Below are 17310 nucleotides of genomic sequence, written 5' to 3' on the forward strand. Positions count from 1 at the left end.
TCCATCAGGTAAGTCAAGCTTCACAACAGTCTGGTAGACGAGCAAATGGAGCTTAGTGCGTACCGTATCATGTTCTTCTGATCGCACTTACTTTCCAAGTCATCTCGCTCAGAAGTCTTGTCCCTAAGTATATCCATGGCAAGCTGATTCTACAGCGCGAATTCCGAGGCCGCAGCAACACGGAAAGAAATCAGCATGGAATCTTCGCCTCTCAGTCCGATTCCACTGGAAGTGCGCGAACTAATCTACCAGGCATACTTCAACCTGAATCAACTGTGCTTTCAGAGGGCAAAACACGAGACCAGGATCCGAGTCCGCCCCTGCCGGCTTTCCAACTCCTCTCAGCTGTTTTCGAAGTACACCTGGATAGCATCGGATACACAGTGTTTCTCCTGCAGATCTATGGGATCAGCCTTGCAGCGCACGTGCAAGCAGATATTCGATGAAGCAACCAGAGTTTTCTGGCGTTGCAGAACACTTCGTTTTGTAATTGACCACCCACAATGCGTCCTCAGGGACAAATACCGTCTGGCCGACCGGATTGCCGCAATCTGCTGTGTTCGAGACTACATATTGAGTATGACGGCAAATCGAGCACGCGCCATCGACTATCTAGGAAAGATCGATATCGTAGCGCATGGTCTTGCCATGGCTGACTTACCAGAGACCATCGACATACTCCAAGAGGTAAAGGTTTTGCTCATCAACTGGCGGACACCAGCAATCGCACCTCTGCAGATACATCTGCATCTCCGAGAACATTGTAGAGATCAATGGAAGAACACGATCCGCGACTTCTCTGCCAGCACTACAGCCACGATGTTGCAAGGTCTGATAGATGCACATTTCCCTCTGCCTGCCAACCGTACAGTCGCCACCATGCAGGACATAATGGCGCAGCTGTGTGTTTCAGCGAAATGGATTCGCTTCCGACAGACCACAGGTCAGATATCGAGTGTTTGGAACGCCGAAATACTGGAAGGAACTTTGATGATACCTACAACCACAGTTGAGAATGATGACTGTGCTTTGCAGCGCGGATGTCAGTGTGAGCGGCACAAAGGCCGAACACTGTTGGCTCGTGATGCCAGCGTGGTGCTGTCTTGCCCGACAAGGAAGTCATATCGTCGCAGATTGATTGCTAAGCTGCACAGCATTCAGTCAAAGCTACGATAGATTAGCCCCGGTGGAGTGGGTTACGCAGACTCCGACAATTCAGATAATCTACTACGCATGGTCATCGAGACATGAAGCCGTAGTTGTTCGAGGAAACCACCGAGTTGCGAATATGAAAAAGACAGATTGCGGAGCGGCAGTTATCATCTCGGTTTCCTCCTCACTTGCCAGTGTCTCAGCTCTTGGCTTTGTAGGTGCGAAGACTTACAGAAATCGCAAGCATTGGAAGTATTTTGTGGCTTCATACATAGTGATGATGCTCATTGAATACACGATTTTGGAAACAACTTATTGTTCACGAGCATAGCCCTTGGAAGTTGCATCCCAAACATTGGCATGATATTTATATGAAGCCTGATATCTTTCAAGATTCCTTCCAGTCGTCCATGTCCGTCAATACATAAAATTCGTTCTTTTCTTCGGTCGCATTTCGAGATCGTGACTTCCTGCGCTTCGCGCGTGGTACCTGCCTACTTCTCCTTACGTAACGCACTTTCCTTCCAGACATCCTGCCTTCCTTCTTTGGGCTCAAGGTTGTGCTGCCCCATGGCGTGTGGCCGTGCCTTCTTCATTCGCCTCCATGTTGCATCGTTGTCCCCCCTGAGTCCGTAGCTTCACTCTCCTGCTTCATAGCCGCACCTCTGTGGTCGCAGGTCACATCTTCCTTCTGAATCGGACATCCATGCAGTCTTACTGTGTCATTCTCGCGCTCTGATTGCGCACTTGTATCTCCACGTAATTGCAGGTCAGTCGCAGTTCAACAAACCGTCCACACACGCAACCTTACTGCTCCAATTTACCCGTCCTCACAATAACCTCCTGAACAGCCCTATTAAACTCCTCCTCCACCTCCCACATCAACACATGTCCCTTACCCTCCCACTCCCTAAACGTCACCCCCTCATCCCCACCCATATCCTCCCGAAACAACTCAAAATGCCTAAACGTAATCATCCGATCCTCGCTCCCATGCATAACACATATCCTCTTCCCTCCCACCAGCCTCACAATCTCCCGCAACTGTTCAGGACTCTTATGATGCCACCCCGCCGCAATAGCCTGCAGCACAAACCCCTTCCTCGTAAACCCCTCCTTATCCTGCCGTTTCGCCAATTCACTAGCCGCAAACCGATCCCGATTACTCGGAAAGTTAAGTTTCGGATCCTCATTCTCTGTATCAGGAGCCTCCAAAAACTCCCTACTGAACAAACGATGCGCAATCTCCTCAAGCTGCACATCAATATCCTTCGGGATGAACATATTGATCCTTTGCCTCAGATTCTCAATGAACGGGACGGTCCTCACCAGTCGTGGCGCCGTAGAAACCAAGAACAAACTCTGAATCCGCTGTGGAATGAGCAACGCCAACTCCTGCGCGATCATCCCGCCCATACTCACGCCCGCGACGTTGATATCCCGTTTCGCCCGGCCTGCCACCTGCCCCAGATCCGCCCGCTGCTTCGTATACAGATTTCTAACGACCGCCTCTGCTTCAGCCGCATCAAGCCACCCCAAATGCCCCATAACCTCCACCGCATCAACCGCCATCTCCCGTGTACTATACCTACACCCCGGCTTCCCACTCAACCCAACCCCCCGATTATCATACACCAAACACGTACACTGCCCCGCCCGTTCATGTCCAAAATACCGGCTTTGCCGCTTCCACGCAGTCCGATACGCACCCAATCCCATAACCCAGATGATTTTCGTGGGGCCATGGCCGTGGATCTCGTAGTGGATTTTGAAGGGGCCGCCGGGACGGAGGGAGGAGCTGTTTATGGGGGCGTAGCCGGTGGACGTTGGGGGGATGCGATCGGACCAGTCGTTTGTTGGGTAGGCGGGGTGGGAGAGGAGTTGGGAGGCTGTGAGGGGTTTTGGGTTGGTTGGGGCGGTGGAAGGGGTTAGGGTTGTGGTGTCGAGTGTCATTGTGGGTGTGAAGTTTAGAGGAGGAGTTGGTGATTGGTGTGTTTGTTGGGTCAGCGAGCTGTCGTGTTCAGGCGTACACGGACAATGTGATCAATACAGTCCAATTCGGTTGACTGCTTTCAAAAGTGGGATAGAAATTATCGATTTCGTATGGAAGCGCAAGAGTATGGCACTGCCCGAGTGTGCACCAGCCTACTCACTTTGTCGTGTTATTTATGCCGACCCAAGCAGTTCTGTGTGGCCTCCTGTTTGTACGTCTGGTCTGGTTCTAACAAGGCTACGTTTTCAATGACATTCATTACCACAACTCGGGATTCAAATCCGTCGGTGCTTGACATGAGCCGAGCTTCGCGGGCAGCAGCGAGGATGGCTTGGCGGCGTCTCTGACATGTGATTCGAGTTATTGGTCGACTCAGATGCCATGAAACAATTGACACTCAGGCAAGATGAATCAACTACGCATGTCGTCAAGGTAGTAGTAGCAAGCATATGAAGGTCCTTCTGCACGTCTGCTACAGTCAAGCTTTGATAAGATACAATAGGAACGGACGCCTAAAGCGTTCCCGCACGAGATCATCTCGTACCTGCTGCTTCAACTTTCAACTCAGCGGTATCTGTCCTCCAAATCCGGCGCTCGATATCTGGCCCGTCTCAAAATGGATCGCAAGAGCTTTCGCAGAGATCTGCTTCAATGGCACTTCTTATTGATAACATCGTAATGAAAATTGCCTGCTCCAGGGAGTATAATGCAACACACTCAATGCTTCGCCATTCGCCGACCATGCATAATGTCTGGGACTTCTTGTCTCTGTTCTTCGCCCTCTCTTCTCAACCCACAGGACTCCACGGCATAGGCACCATAATCTTACTCTCCATCGTCTGTATCAGCGGCACAGTCTTGTGCACAGTATCAGCCCAGCCCTCCACACTCCAAGACTTCTCTCTGTTCAATCGTCTTTCTTCCAGGTTCGCAAATTGCCAAAGATGATGCACAGTGTTAAGGTCTCCTATCTGAACAAACCAAGCACCAACCCCCTCCATGACCTCTTTTCTCGCTTTGAGACCTTTGCGCCAATGTGTTTCCCATTCGAGGAGGTTACCAGGATGTAGTGTGTAGGATCGAAGCTCGAAGACGCCGCCCAGTTTTCGTGGTGGTGTAGTTGGCCAGAAGGAGAATTCTTGCATGATAGAAACTTTCTTCGAGTTAATCAGGGTTTTGAGGTGTCGGTCGAAGTCAGGAAATTCAGGGTGGTGAGAAATGTTGTGTAGCGATTGGTGGTAGCCGAGATATCGCTGATATTCCCAGATGTGGACTGGATAAATGTTAGCTTGAGTCTTGCGATATGTACCTGTTGAACCTACCAAAGGTGTCGCAGTCGCCAATTTCCGTTCTCCAGGATCCAACAAGGTTAACCTTATTATCCGTGTTGGCAGCGACCTTGGGATACCACTCTCCCACCGTCTTCACATATTCGTCGACCTTGTCCGGCTTGACATCATGGGAGACAATTGAGTGTACATATTTGCCGCGAGCAAGCAACTGCGAGAAGGACTGCTCCATTTCTTGATCCATCTGGCGTCCTTCGGGGGTGCCGTAAATGAGATTCGAAAGTTTGCCGCTTTTCTTGGTGGTGGTGTCTGATTCGGATTGTCTTTGTTCTCCTGTATCATTAATTTTTAGTGACCCGAGGCCTAATGGGTTGGCAGCCGGTGGTGTGTCTTGGACCGTGGTGCTTTCTACATGAAGGGAATCACTGTGGGAATATGAATCTTTGCGCAACTGACTTTCAGCTTGTTCTTTCTTCCGCTTTGCAGCTGCCATATCTTCTCTGAATTGCTTCTGTTTCGCTGCGAAAGCGCTGGCTCCGTCTGGGGTGACATCGCCTAAGGCTGGAGACCTTGAGGGTACCTCTCTACAGGTTGTAGAGGACGTAAAGGCTCGTACTGAGGTGGAAGGGAGAGGACGAAGCAACTTGCTTCTCAACGCGGTTGTTGCCATATCTGCGGTAGCGAGAGAGGGGAAAGCAAAGACGAGCTCGATGTCCAACAAATGCCTCCCAAAAGCAGGTGGACTCGTGTCGGACTGGTGAAATGTTCGGTGACAGGTGAGGTGTTATTCGAGATCGGAGCTTTCGTGTACTGGAAGGATAGCAGCAGCAAGTGAATAGAGGAGTCCGGCAGTGGGCGTAGTGGTATTGGCAGTCGTGTGTGTTGCAAGGTTGCTGCACGCCTACAGTACTACTATGCAGGTAGTAGGCGAAGCACTGGTAACAATGGCTAAGGATTGTGGTTGGTCTGTGTGATCGGTGATAAGCGTCAAGGGTGTGCTCGCCGAGGGCGAAAGAAGGGGAAAGCTGCACCGACGAAAGAAGTTCGAGGTGCTCAAGCTCCAGTTACGGAGGGAAGCTATGTCATAGGGCTCCATTCGAAGGCTGGGCACTCCAGACACCCCGCAATCGCATCTCTAGCAGTTGATTTAGCGTTCAAGATTGACGTCCTAGGCAGGTGATTGCCCTTGCATGTGCAACTAAGATATCAGAATCTCAGAGTGATCACTATTCGACGAGGAGGTCATACACCATCGACGAGGGCGATACTACCAAGACTACAAGCTGTTCTCATCCACTATCGGATCGCCAACGCTTCCCACCGCCGTCATGTCTCAAAACAACCCCCCACTAAACTACGAACCCTCCCTCAGCGGAACAAACCAATCCACCAGCACGACCCTCCCCCCAGAAGTATCACAATGCCTCAAGAACGCCCGCTACCTTCATCTCGCAACCATCGCTCCACCAATAACACCTTCAGATCCACCAGCACCCCACGTCTCCCTAATGAACTACACCTTCCTCCCCTCCTACTCATGGAGCAACAGCACCCCAGGCCCAGTAATCCTCATGACAACAAACACACAATCCCTCAAAACCCAGAACCTACGGCATAATCCCAAAGTCAGCCTCCTAGTCCACGACTGGTCCTCCCACCGTCCCCCCACAGCCACAACCTCAACCTCAACAGGCGAGAACAGAAGCGGGAGTCCACCAGCCGCAGCACGCGGGTCATCCCTGGCCAGCCTGCTACTGAATCTGAATACAAGCGCACTCTCATCCATTTCCACAACGATATCGGGCGAGGCAAGGTTTTTGGACTCCAAAAGCGACGAAGAGAAGTGGTGCAAGGAGGCGCATCTGGCGAACAATACGTTTGAAGGACAACTGAGTACTGAGGCTGGGTACTTTGGGGGCGCGGTGCAGCCGATGTCGGAGAACGTGAATGGGGATGCGGGTGGGTATATTGAGGGGAATGATGTGAGGGTTGTGCTTGTGCCGGTGCGGACAGGGAGGATATCGGATTTCAAGGGTGGTGTGAGGGATTGGCAGATTGTTGATGGGGATGGAGCGGGTGGTAATGTGGACGATAGTAGAGGGAGGACAGAAGGGTTAGTTAATGGTGCCATCAGTTCATGATCAGCGCCGGCTAATGGATGATTTACGATTCGTCTGAAAGCAGTGCGATGCAAGCAGAAATCTGCTGAGGTGCTTTTAAAGTCTCTTTCATTGGACATGAACATCTGTACAATTACTGTACGACAAAGATGGCGGAATTTGAGCTTCGGTAAAGCTAACAATAATGCCAGTCGAACAACCAAAACTCAACGCCTCGCTAGATATGTATCTCCACCGTCTCCATGACCAAAATGGACCCGTGTCCCTACCTCACCACTGGTCCGTGCCACCCACGGTGCTCGTGGCCTGCTTTCCCAGCAACAAAAATCCAAATAAGTCGCTAAATACAAAAGGGTGTCCGTAGAGTTCGATGTTTAGGGCATTGCGCGATCGTGCCGAGGAAGTATTCGTAGGTCGTCCAAGGGATATCCTCTCCAACTTGCCTCCGTCCGGACAAGCAAACTGCTGAATTTGTGCTTGAATACGGCGGGATCAACGGCCACTTTGCTCGTCCGGGCGGAGCCTGCCCGGCGCAAGCTCCCCATCGAATCGAATGCCCACCCGTCACTCACATAACAACACACTTCCCCCCCTCCTTCGCTTTCGCCGGCTTAACCGCCAACGCCACCCTCGCCGCCTCCGTAAACGCCTCACTTACACCTCGATTCCTCATCGCCGAGCATTCTACAGTACACACAAATGTTAGCACAGATTCACCACACCCACCATTGCCATCCTCCGCTCCAAATCTCAGATACGCAAACTCACCAAGATATCTCAGCGCCCCAATCCTCTTCGCAGCCTCCAACCCCTCCGCATACGAAATCAGCGCCTGACCCTCCGGCTCCTCCTTCTCATGTTCCTCCCTCAAATCACACTTCAGCGCACACAACACGATCTTCACGCCGGGACAGTGCTCGTTTATTTCGGCGAGCCATTTCGTCGAGACGTTTTCGAGGGAGGGGCGGTTGTCGACCTAAGAACATACACTGTATCAGCACCTGTGTTTCTTCAAGGTAGGTAGGCGAATCTGGAGGAGAGAGAAAGCCAAGCTGAGGGAAGGGCAGGGGATATGGAGGTGGTATGGGTATGCGCACACTAAAACACAGCATAATAGCCTGCGTATCATCATACGACAGACTCCGTAACCTGTCGAATTCTTCCTGTCCGGCTGTATCCCAGAGCGAAAGCTCCATCTGTATGCCGTCGACGAAGATGTCGTGGACGTAGTTTTCGAAGACGGTTGGTTCGTAGACGGTGGGGAAGAAGCCTCTGCTTGTGTGTTAGCACGTTGTCTCTTCTGGACCGGAGGTGTTTTCGAGAGTATGCCCCCGGATAAGCTGCGGCACTGACCTCGTGAAGACATTCAGTAAACTCGTCTTGCCTGTACGTAGCTCTTATCAGCATCGCTGTTGTTGAGTATGGTATGGTGCGGAGGATCGTCGCATACCGCATGCGCCATCACCAAGCAGCACCAGCTTGCGCTGGGTCGTCTTTCCTCCTACGCCGCAGAAGGGCATGGTTGCGGCTTATCTTCAAAACAATACAATTCAGTTCGGACAGTAATCGGTCTCCGTCGCGCGCGATCGGCCGGGCAAGTAGGTAGTCGTATCGAGCGGTTAGAATCGCAGTGTCGGAGAGGAAGTAACAATAACGATAATAATTCGCTGATATCTAGGCTGAGGTCTACCGATACTTCAAGCACAGAGCCGTACCAACGAACGATGCAGTACCAAGTACCGTAGTGACAAGATCCAGATATCGGTAGACGCAAGCGAGGCAACATACAGTAACTGGTAAGGTCGATGATGCGGCTGGATCGCGCACCGCCCCAAACACAGTAAGGTAAGTGATGATCTCCTTAGGTACGGAGTAGATTTACGCTTGGCCAACCCGTTCCGTTCATCGTTCAATGGTCAACGGATATCCAACTTTCGCTAGCTAGTAATTACCGTAGCCAGATCACCGCCAAATACACCACCAAGAAATTGTTCAAACCATGGGATCAATTCACATGGCACGAACATATCCGCCAATCTGAGTCGCAGCAACCCTGTGAGTTCGACGCTATGGGCACGGCATCTCCAAAGCGGACAGGCGGAGATGGCGATGCTGCAGGCACTGCCAGTGGCTGGGCGCACCTTGGGCCCACAGAACGAATGCCTGGATACGATACGATGCCTCTTCGTGTTTCGCACGGTTCGGCCCTCTATGCCTGTGCGTTGTGAGACTCATTTTTAGCACAGGGACATGGGGGTCAGTCCGACGGGCTAACACAAGATTTGACACGAGGTCCAAAGTCAGAGAGATGATTGCAGCAGTTCAATGTGAGCGCGAAGGCCTGAGAAGCTGACGAAGAACATGAGATAGCATTGCGTAAGCCTAGCAATTGAGCAATTGCAGCTGACGTGCCAGGCGTTGGCAATATAGGAATGAACAGTATGAGCACGTTTGTAGTATTTGATAGACATTCAGTTCGTAAAATATGGCGTTTCGGACTGTCACTGCAGCCACGTCAAGAGACAAACTGCTGTGTAATTCCCCATGTATCCACCGAAATGAATTTCAAATCTTCGAAACCAAGTCTGATGTGTAGAATCTGATTGACTCAGCACAACGAGAGAAGCGACTAATAGTAGACAGTCAGCATACGAGCTTCGAATATGGATGCGCGCAGCGTTGTGATCATTGTGGTATCAGTTCTCCAAGGTGAAATATTGAATCGACATGATATATTCGGAAAGAACACAGCGAAATATTTGTTGTTCATCAGGTGAAGGTGTCGGAATAGGGTATAAGAAGGACTTACCAAGTACAGCATTGGTCACGACAGCACGAACGACACGATTACCTGCTCACCCATTCGTCAGTACAAGTCTTGCAAAGACACGAGTTTTGCAGATGGTAGTAGATTGCATCTTGTCAGGCTGTGAGAATGTTAGCCAAATATCCTATTGTCTACAATGAACCAACATACCTCATTAAATCAGAATTTTCAGTGTAAGTACGTTCATACCCAAGTTCAAGACTTGGTTCAAACAGTGTGAATAATGTATCATCATTTGAGGATGCTGTTGTTCCGAGGCAATGGGAGGGGTGTATTTATTACCTGCCATTGTATGTTAGCACGGCTGACCCTTTTCTTGCTGTGTATACCAGTGTCGAAGGGTAATGTTGTAATCAGGTGACGAAATCTCAACAAGCATTCAAACATCCACAACCTCACAGGATTTGTACGTCCTGCTTTTTCGAGACCGCTTCTGCAAGATGCGCAATCTGTCCGCCCGTTCGTTCAAGACTTCATCATGGTAGATCGTGGAGGGGATGAGAGATTGATAGGACAGTGTGAGCATACCTAAGCAATTTGAGTTAGCAAACGATCTCGATAGACGTTCAATTGCAGGTTTTGGAATGCTCAGAATAATCAGACAAGGCTGAAACTTGTAGTTGACAGATTCGACATTATGTATTAGGTTTGAGGAATGCCTTTGCGTGTCGCAGTGTCATCATGAAGAGGGAGGTGAGACTAGTGGTTTGCATACCTTTATGAACATGTCAAGACCAACAGCGCAGGTTTGGTTGAGCACGAAACCATCACAGTACTATCTGCAAGAGTCAGCGGATGTTGATGTAGAGACTTGTGGAAGCGAAGCGCTGAAGAAGTATTCAGTGGAATATTAAGCGTTGAAAGGTATTTCCGCAGAGAGCAGAGTTGCTCTTGGAGTTGGATTGTAACTGTTCATCACAGAACTGGTTTGACTGTAGGGTTTCAACTTACTGGCAAACAATTCAGGTATGTAGACGTCTCAGTGAGACGTCAAGGCATTGCGAACGAAGTCTGTATCGTGGAACATCAATGTCGCTACAAATGTGCTAGACTGTGAGTTGTTGCAAGTTCAAGGAACGGGCGTAGAAAAAAGTTCAGCAGTAAACTCGAGTTGCGCTAAAGCTAGACTTGGCTTGGCGTCCGCGCCTCTGTACGTGGGGCCTACCGTAGAACAAGCCGAATATCAACGTGACTTTCTTAAGAACGATGGCGTGCACTGGCGGTCAGTGCCCTTCAGTCAGGGACAAGATACAACATTCAAGGAATCTCAAAAGGCTTTCATGTTGCGCACCGTAAGAACATCAGTCTCTGGCCACGATCACTCTTACAAAGCACTAGATGCTTTCGACACGAAGACAACCGGCCAGCATGAACACTTCGCTAAAGGATAACCTTCGCCATATAGGAACAGCGACAACGACCATGTATAGCTGATATCTCTCGATGGACCTCCGTCAAATGACACTTCACGAATCGTCCATCTATCGCGTAGGTAAAGTGGCCGCGTGGGTTTGTGACGATAGATTCAAGTGAAATTGCACATTTCATGAAACTTCCATTATTGCATTAGCATTGTCCATATCGACCCTCCGGGCCCGGCTTTCAGTCGAGACAGCCTTCATGCAGACCGGCTCATCAAGCATGACTCTTGGATGGACAATGAGCGCCCCAATCACACATACAGTGTCGTACTCTATAAACCTATGCTGCTTGGTCCCACCAATAAGTAGCTCGATTGCCGAAGTTGATGATCAGGCAGTGCTTACACCATGGTACTGATTTGATTTTTCGCACCTCAGGATCTCCCACACATTCAGGACTCGCACATTTCGGTTTTCCATCATTTTCCGGAGGGTCAGGACTAGTTTTCTTGTCCTCCTTCTCCTTGACCTCGCTGTCCTGCTTCTTGTCGGTCTCGGACGGAGTTGGTCCTGGCGAAGGAACATTGAACTTGGAAGGGTCGTAGTGATGGCGTTGGTGCATGACCTGGTTCATGGTCTCAAGGCGGCCCATGATCTCAGCCGGGTTATGGGTCTGTGGGAAACCGACGAAGCCGCTGTGATAGTTAGTCACCACTTCTTGACGGGCATCGTGGTAGCCTCTGAGCCACATGAACTAACCTGAAACCTTGAATAGCAAAGGTATGGAAGCCCTCATGGGGAACGCCTGGCATAGCTGCGGGCATGTGCGTGGCTGACATGCCGTATGCTGGCTGAGAGTACTGCATGCTGGCATGGTTATACGATGGCTTCTCTGAATATGCAGGCGGTGCCGGAGGTGGGGGAGGTGGAGGCGGAGGCGGAACGTCGTCGTCTGCTTGACTCGTTAGCTCGAGCATGAACCCCAATGAGCGACGGACTCTTTTCTCTCTTGCAAGGCAGGAACTTGGAAAGGACACACTTGCCTGTGAATTTGCCCATTATGATAAATCTGGTTTGAACAGTGGCGCTTTTGCTAATCAAGGTTTCGCTCTTCTCGCTTGAAAGTAGTGATATGCGATGCAAGAAAGGAAAGAGACAGCTACCATTCTCCTCACTTATATGGACCTCAAAACTGAACATCGAAAGGGCTGCGAAGATCGTGACAGAGGGCTCTTCGAAACAACCTCTTGCTCATCGTTTCAGCTGCTTTTCCATTCCACACTCTCGTGCATCTCCGTGCAAACACTGCCATGTCACCCGTTGTTGAGTGCCTATTGCTGCTTCCTGTCGTGTCTCACCGCATGCACGTTCTCGTCTTGTTTGCCTTCCACGTACGGATGCTTGATTGTCAAGCACCAGATATCGAGGAAGTCACAGATAGTGGTGATAACATCATGCACGAAACTGCCGTAAACGCCAACGGCCAGTCCGAGCATTAAGAACGTAAACGATACTTGATAGATGTCATACCCGAGTGCGCTGCTCCACAAACCGAGTCGATCTCCGAGACTGTCGCCAACGGCAAGAGTCAGAGGGATGAGTAGGACATTCCAGTAAGGGAACTTATCCTTTACAAGATGTCTCACAATCATCTGACCAACACTGTATGCGTTGACTATACCCGCAAATAAGATGAACGGGACAAGATGTTGATTGAGGATGACAGGGTTCAGCGCCAGGTAGGTAGGAATCAGAGTCCACGTTATGGCGACTGGAGCCAGCCCCAGAAGCGGCTTGTAAGGGTCCTCTCCTCGTTCTCGGCATGCTTTCATCACATTCTGAGCACTTGCGATAGTGTTGTAAACCAGTACTAGTCCACCATAGAAGATATACCATTCACCCCAAGATTGCTGATAGAGCCCTTCCGGAATGAGGCCCATTTTTGGTAGACCCAGACATGGTAGCATGGGTTGTTGCCAGTAACTCGCGCCGCCCTTAAGGTAGGTAAAGAAGTACACGACGACCAAAGTCAAAACCCCTTCGACTGGTCCAGAGACCACTCCGAGGGTCAGCTGATGGGTATGATACTCGTCCCATGTCTGGATGTAGAATGTGAAGACGGTGCCGAAGAGGACAAGGACTGTATGCCAGCTCTGGCCCAAGTTCATGGCACCAGCGAACAATAGCACCTCGAGACTTGTGTTGCATGCATCAACGCCTGCTATGTCTTAGCATCTCGACTCTTGGATGACATATTCGGAAACATACCATGATCGAAAAGCTCTCCTAGTGGACCACTCTGCTTTGTTCTTCTTGCTTGCGAGCCATCCACAGCATCGAACGTCTGGTAGAGGAAGAGGCCGATCGACCAGGAGAGATAAACCCATGGCGGGCAGTCCTGATCAAGAGTCGGGTTGTAGTAGAGGAGGGTAAGGAAGTTTATGATAACGAAGCTGAATCCGCTGAGGGTAATCTATGACCGGGTCAGGATGCCCGTGTACAGCGTGGGATGGGGCACAAGTACGTACGGCATTGGGTCTGTTCACACCGTGTCAGCAGCTTCGCGAGCACAGATCATGGCAGGACTCACGCCATGGACATTGGAAAGCACTTGATCGCGACATTGGTGTAGAATGGCTTGAGGACGTATTTCGACAGAAGGGAATGATCGACTCCAGCATATTTGTATTCGTGCAGCTTAGGCAGCTGCCTTTGCCTGATATAAACCATCGCGTCGATAGAAGGTAACGAGTTCTCAGGAGCGTCTGCGGTTCCCAAAGCACTTTGCAAGCAACTCTTTTACGAAAGCACGAGAGGTGGGATGTGCCCGTTCTTGCATTTTTCGACTTCCAGAGACTTGAAGCAGGTCAACAAAAACGTCATCGTCCAGATTTCCGGTTCTGAAGAAACATGTGAAGCAGACGGGATTACTGCCTAGTCTTTCAGGCACTAAGGTAACGAGTACTTACCAGTGGACTGTACTAAATCTAAATATTACTCTTATACGAAACACGCACGCACATGATGAGCATCCTGTAACAATGATTATTGAGTGTCCCAGGCGATTTCCAGGAGACCACCGCCTGCACCAAGTCAGCACATCAGTGCACTGCTGCACTTTAGCACAACACCGCCGCTGGAATCCCCCCATGCAGCTGCTACGGCATGCGTCCTTTTCTTGTTACTCGTTAGGTAAGCTTGTACCACATAGCGTAGTTCTCTAGGTGACAGGGTTGAGAATGGCCGCTGACCATCTTCGAATTCTTTCGGCGCGCAGTCTGCTTACTCACAGGTTCGCTGGCCCCCAAAGTACAGCAATGATGAGGTCCTCTCCAGATTTTTCCCGCACACGATGCAGGCTAGACAATGAGACTAGCATAGGTTTCTAAGGGCGTATGTAGGAGGCTGTAGTTCTCGTTTGGCGCGTCCATGGAAAGTTAGGGGCATTATGTGTGATAGGGAACGTCGGTCATGTGTGTCATATGCGTCCACTCAGCGCGTAACGTTGAACGTCTTGTAACCCTCGACCAGTCCGTCTGCAGCCTTCGTAAGAGCAACCCAGGCGGGTACGTAATGCGCGACCTCATCGAAAGCGGGAATCACACCCTTTCGGTTCACATCGCTCCACAAGCAGAAAGCCTTGCCTGACAAGCTCCTGCCATGAGTCTTCGAGTCCCATGTAACATCGACTGTCCATGTTCGGTTCCACGTGCGAGACCACAGTCGAACTTCCTTACTACCTTGCTCGGGCACAGGTGGAAGTCGCTTGTCTTCCTGTGATTGGCCTTGCACATGGAAACTTGAGATCGGTGCATCGAAAACAAGCTTACATGCTTTGGTGTTCTTCCCAGAGATGCGAAATTGAGCGGTTGAGGTAGATCGTGCCTCGTTCGTGATAGAGGCATTGTAGTTGAGCAAGCTGCGATATGGCGACTTGGAGTATACGTAAGCAGAGCTACCAGCGACCTGAGGCGTAGGCCCAATCCATGCACACCTTTGCCTGTTCTCTACAGGCATGCACTCGACCTGTTGGCCTGCCGCGCTTGGAATATTCGAGATGGCCGTCGCCACAAATGGCGGTAAGCCAAGCAAAGACACGGTGTTGTTACCGTGCTCAAGGTCAATCTGCTGGTTGAAATAAAGCTTCAGGCGGTTCTGTGATGAGAATGGAAATGCCAGCAGATTGTACGTAAGCGTGCCCCCAAGGACCAGGAGGAGGAAAATCGGAATGTGCCAGCTGAATCGGTGGATCATAGGTACCATTGGTGAGAAGATCAGTATTGTGACAACCGCAATGCCGATGTAGACAAGGAAGACCGAGCTTCCGTCTTGACCGGTCTGGTGCAAAGTCTCGACGAGGTAGAAGCCTAATTGTCCAAGTATGATGACGTTGATCGGAACAATAACAACAAGTTGCAACAACCACATCCAGTCCCAGAGCGAAGCACTCCATTCCTGCTCTTCGTGCTTGGCCATGAGCTTCTTCTTGACGGCCGACTTCGTAGTGCCGTCTTCGTCATCGTGGGGGAGAGACTTGTAGGCAGACCGTCCACCTGTCCGCAGAAGACTTGAGCGCTCTGTAGCTTCATCTTCATCGTTAGCGTTGCCATCCTCCGCCAGTCTCGACGAGCCTGGTCTTGAAGCAGGACGTGACACGTCAGATTCTTCGCTGCCATGTACTTTCTCGGTGGCATACTTCTTCTTCGTAGGTAAAGAGAACAATTCCAGGTAGCTTAGCCAAGTTGTGAGGAAAGCAGAAGCTGAGAAGAACAAAGTGAAATAGCCACCAGAGATATGAAACTGCTCCTCATGAACAAGTGCCACAATCAGTATAACCCACCACCCAAAGCAGATCCAGCCAAAACCATATGCTCGGGTCAATGCTGATGGCCGAACATAGTCTGCAAAGCGGGAGAAGAACCAGGCAACGAAGAGGAATGCCGAGATCATCATAGCCCACACGGGCCAAGGGCTACTGTGCACAATTTCTTCATTCTCCTTGAAGAGCAAGTATGCCAGTGCGACTGGCGCAGCTGCAGCAAAGATCATGATTAGTGGAAAACGGAAGCAGCCTCGCCACCCGTAGAGCGATACAGGACTGTCACCATCCGCAGTATGCACACTCTTAGAGTTGGAGAACAAATAAAGCTTGTCAGACCTGATCAAAGCAGCCAAGGTCAAGATGAGCACAATGGGGCCCGCGACGAGTAAGGCGACGGAGAGGGCAAAGAAATTATGGGTCTGCATGAGCGCAAACCCTCGACCAAGAACATCGAACCAGATTGCACGATGACTGTCGGTGGTGGGAGAAATGCCTTTCTTGGTGAGCTGTTGCGTGGTAGCGATAGCAGCTGAAAGCATGTGCCACAGAGCTTCCTTGCCAGTGTGCCGCGATTCATCTTGGTTAGTATGATACCTACTTCGGGGTCCTATTGAGCATTAGTTGGCAAGTCTGGTGGTCGTACTTTGCGCACTCACCAATGAAGGCAACGTCGAGACCACGGTAGCCAAAGGCACCGTTGAAGATAACATAATCAGTCTGGCTGCGTACTAGGCCTCTTTCAAAGGCGTCGCCAGAGATGACAGTACCGAAAGGATATGGACTCTTTGCATAAGCTCTTGTCACTTCTTCATCGGTACTCCGGAACAGGGCAGCTCTTCCTCCTGCGCCGGCTCCTTCGAGGTTCAGGAAGGAGTGGACGAATTTCGACATGGGATGCTGACCAAAAGCTCGAGCTCCATTAAGAAAATCTTCTTCTCCGTTATTAAGCAGTAGCACAAGGCCGTGTCGAGGTTCGTTGCCCTTAACGGTGAAGTGTCTGACAAGCTGCAATATGGAGACTACGCCCACGCCATCATCAGTCGAACCATAGCCGGTTGATACGCTGTCGAAATGTGCATTGACCAGCACACCATGGCGCACAGAAGGTGTGCCATCCTCTTCCTTCCACCACTCCTTCTTGTCATCGTCCTGCCCTCTGATGTATGTTATGATGTTTGTGCCCTCGAAGTAGACGCTGATTCCACTTGTCGTCGAAGTCACTCCTGAGGTAGAGGAAGTCAGATTTGAGACCTTGTCGTCGAAGAGATACGCTGCTGTAGAGGATGCATTGTTGTCCTTCAGGATATCCTTGATGCGCTGAGCCAACCAGTCATGAACGAAATCATTTCTGTGAGAATTGTAGGGATGGTACTCTGCTGTTAGGAGCTGCAGATCTAGCCATGCCTCTGTGAGGTTGACACCGTGAATGGGAGTTGGAGATTTAGGCGATGATGGGAGAGCGACCTGTACCACGATTAAGATAGCTAACAATGCCGCGTACACTGCTGTGGCAATGATGGTGACCGGGCCTCTCGAGAAAGCGAGGGGATTCGAGAGACGAGCCATCATACCAATACGAACATTGTTTGCTGATGACTTGCTGCTGACTGCCCAATGCCGCTGTGCTTTATCTTGATGCTCGAGCTGCAGATGGAAGTTGGCATGTCTTCGCGGGGCGCCTGCGCACTGTGACGTGCATGAGAAGGTGCGTTTAGGCGGCCTTAGTGCCTAGATCGATCTCCTTTC

The 17310-nt window shown here is 50.6% G+C and overlaps 7 protein-coding genes across 7 annotated transcripts; 1 reads left to right on the forward strand and 6 right to left on the reverse strand.

The window, feature by feature from the left end:
- Positions 1 to 1959: 1959 nt before the first annotated feature.
- Positions 1960 to 3105, reverse strand: PMZ80_009959 (uncharacterized protein; the record flags this gene model as incomplete). The annotated part of the gene is made up of 1 exon (XM_064878352.1): positions 1960 to 3105. One exon carries the CDS (start codon positions 3103 to 3105, stop codon positions 1960 to 1962), a length of 1146 nt encoding a protein of 381 aa, XP_064725920.1.
- An 828-nt stretch (positions 3106 to 3933) lies between these two features.
- PMZ80_009960 (uncharacterized protein) lies at positions 3934 to 5104 on the reverse strand (the record flags this gene model as incomplete). The annotated part of the gene is made up of 2 exons (XM_064878353.1): positions 3934 to 4418; positions 4468 to 5104. The coding sequence occupies 2 exons, from the start codon at positions 5102 to 5104 to the stop codon at positions 3934 to 3936; spliced, it is 1122 nt and encodes a 373-aa protein (XP_064725921.1).
- Positions 5105 to 5762: 658 nt separating this feature from the next.
- Positions 5763 to 6575, forward strand: PMZ80_009961 (uncharacterized protein; the record flags this gene model as incomplete). The annotated part of the gene is made up of 1 exon (XM_064878354.1): positions 5763 to 6575. The coding sequence occupies one exon, from the start codon at positions 5763 to 5765 to the stop codon at positions 6573 to 6575; it is 813 nt and encodes a 270-aa protein (XP_064725922.1).
- A 547-nt stretch (positions 6576 to 7122) lies between these two features.
- On the reverse strand, positions 7123 to 8074 carry RHO3 (Rho GTPase; the record flags this gene model as incomplete). The annotated part of the gene is made up of 4 exons (XM_064878355.1): positions 7123 to 7530; positions 7556 to 7826; positions 7908 to 7938; positions 8005 to 8074. The coding sequence occupies 4 exons, from the start codon at positions 8072 to 8074 to the stop codon at positions 7123 to 7125; spliced, it is 780 nt and encodes a 259-aa protein (XP_064725923.1).
- A 3008-nt stretch (positions 8075 to 11082) lies between these two features.
- On the reverse strand, positions 11083 to 11801 carry PMZ80_009963 (uncharacterized protein; the record flags this gene model as incomplete). The annotated part of the gene is made up of 3 exons (XM_064878356.1): positions 11083 to 11437; positions 11502 to 11694; positions 11741 to 11801. 3 exons carry the CDS (start codon positions 11799 to 11801, stop codon positions 11083 to 11085), a joined length of 609 nt encoding a protein of 202 aa, XP_064725924.1.
- Positions 11802 to 12073: 272 nt separating this feature from the next.
- Positions 12074 to 13472, reverse strand: EPT1 (Phosphotransferase; the record flags this gene model as incomplete). Its single annotated transcript, XM_064878357.1, has 4 exons — positions 12074 to 12960; positions 13011 to 13215; positions 13271 to 13280; positions 13333 to 13472. 4 exons carry the CDS (start codon positions 13470 to 13472, stop codon positions 12074 to 12076), a joined length of 1242 nt encoding a protein of 413 aa, XP_064725925.1.
- A 762-nt stretch (positions 13473 to 14234) lies between these two features.
- PMZ80_009965 (uncharacterized protein) lies at positions 14235 to 17130 on the reverse strand (the record flags this gene model as incomplete). The annotated part of the gene is made up of 2 exons (XM_064878358.1): positions 14235 to 16171; positions 16221 to 17130. 2 exons carry the CDS (start codon positions 17128 to 17130, stop codon positions 14235 to 14237), a joined length of 2847 nt encoding a protein of 948 aa, XP_064725926.1.
- Between the last annotated feature and the right edge of the window lie 180 nt (positions 17131 to 17310).

This window comes from Knufia obscura (assembly GCF_036327395.1).
Source record: "Knufia obscura strain CCFEE 5817 isolate CBS 148926 chromosome Unknown scaffold_15, whole genome shotgun sequence".
Lineage (NCBI taxonomy): Eukaryota > Fungi > Ascomycota > Eurotiomycetes > Chaetothyriales > Trichomeriaceae > Knufia > Knufia obscura.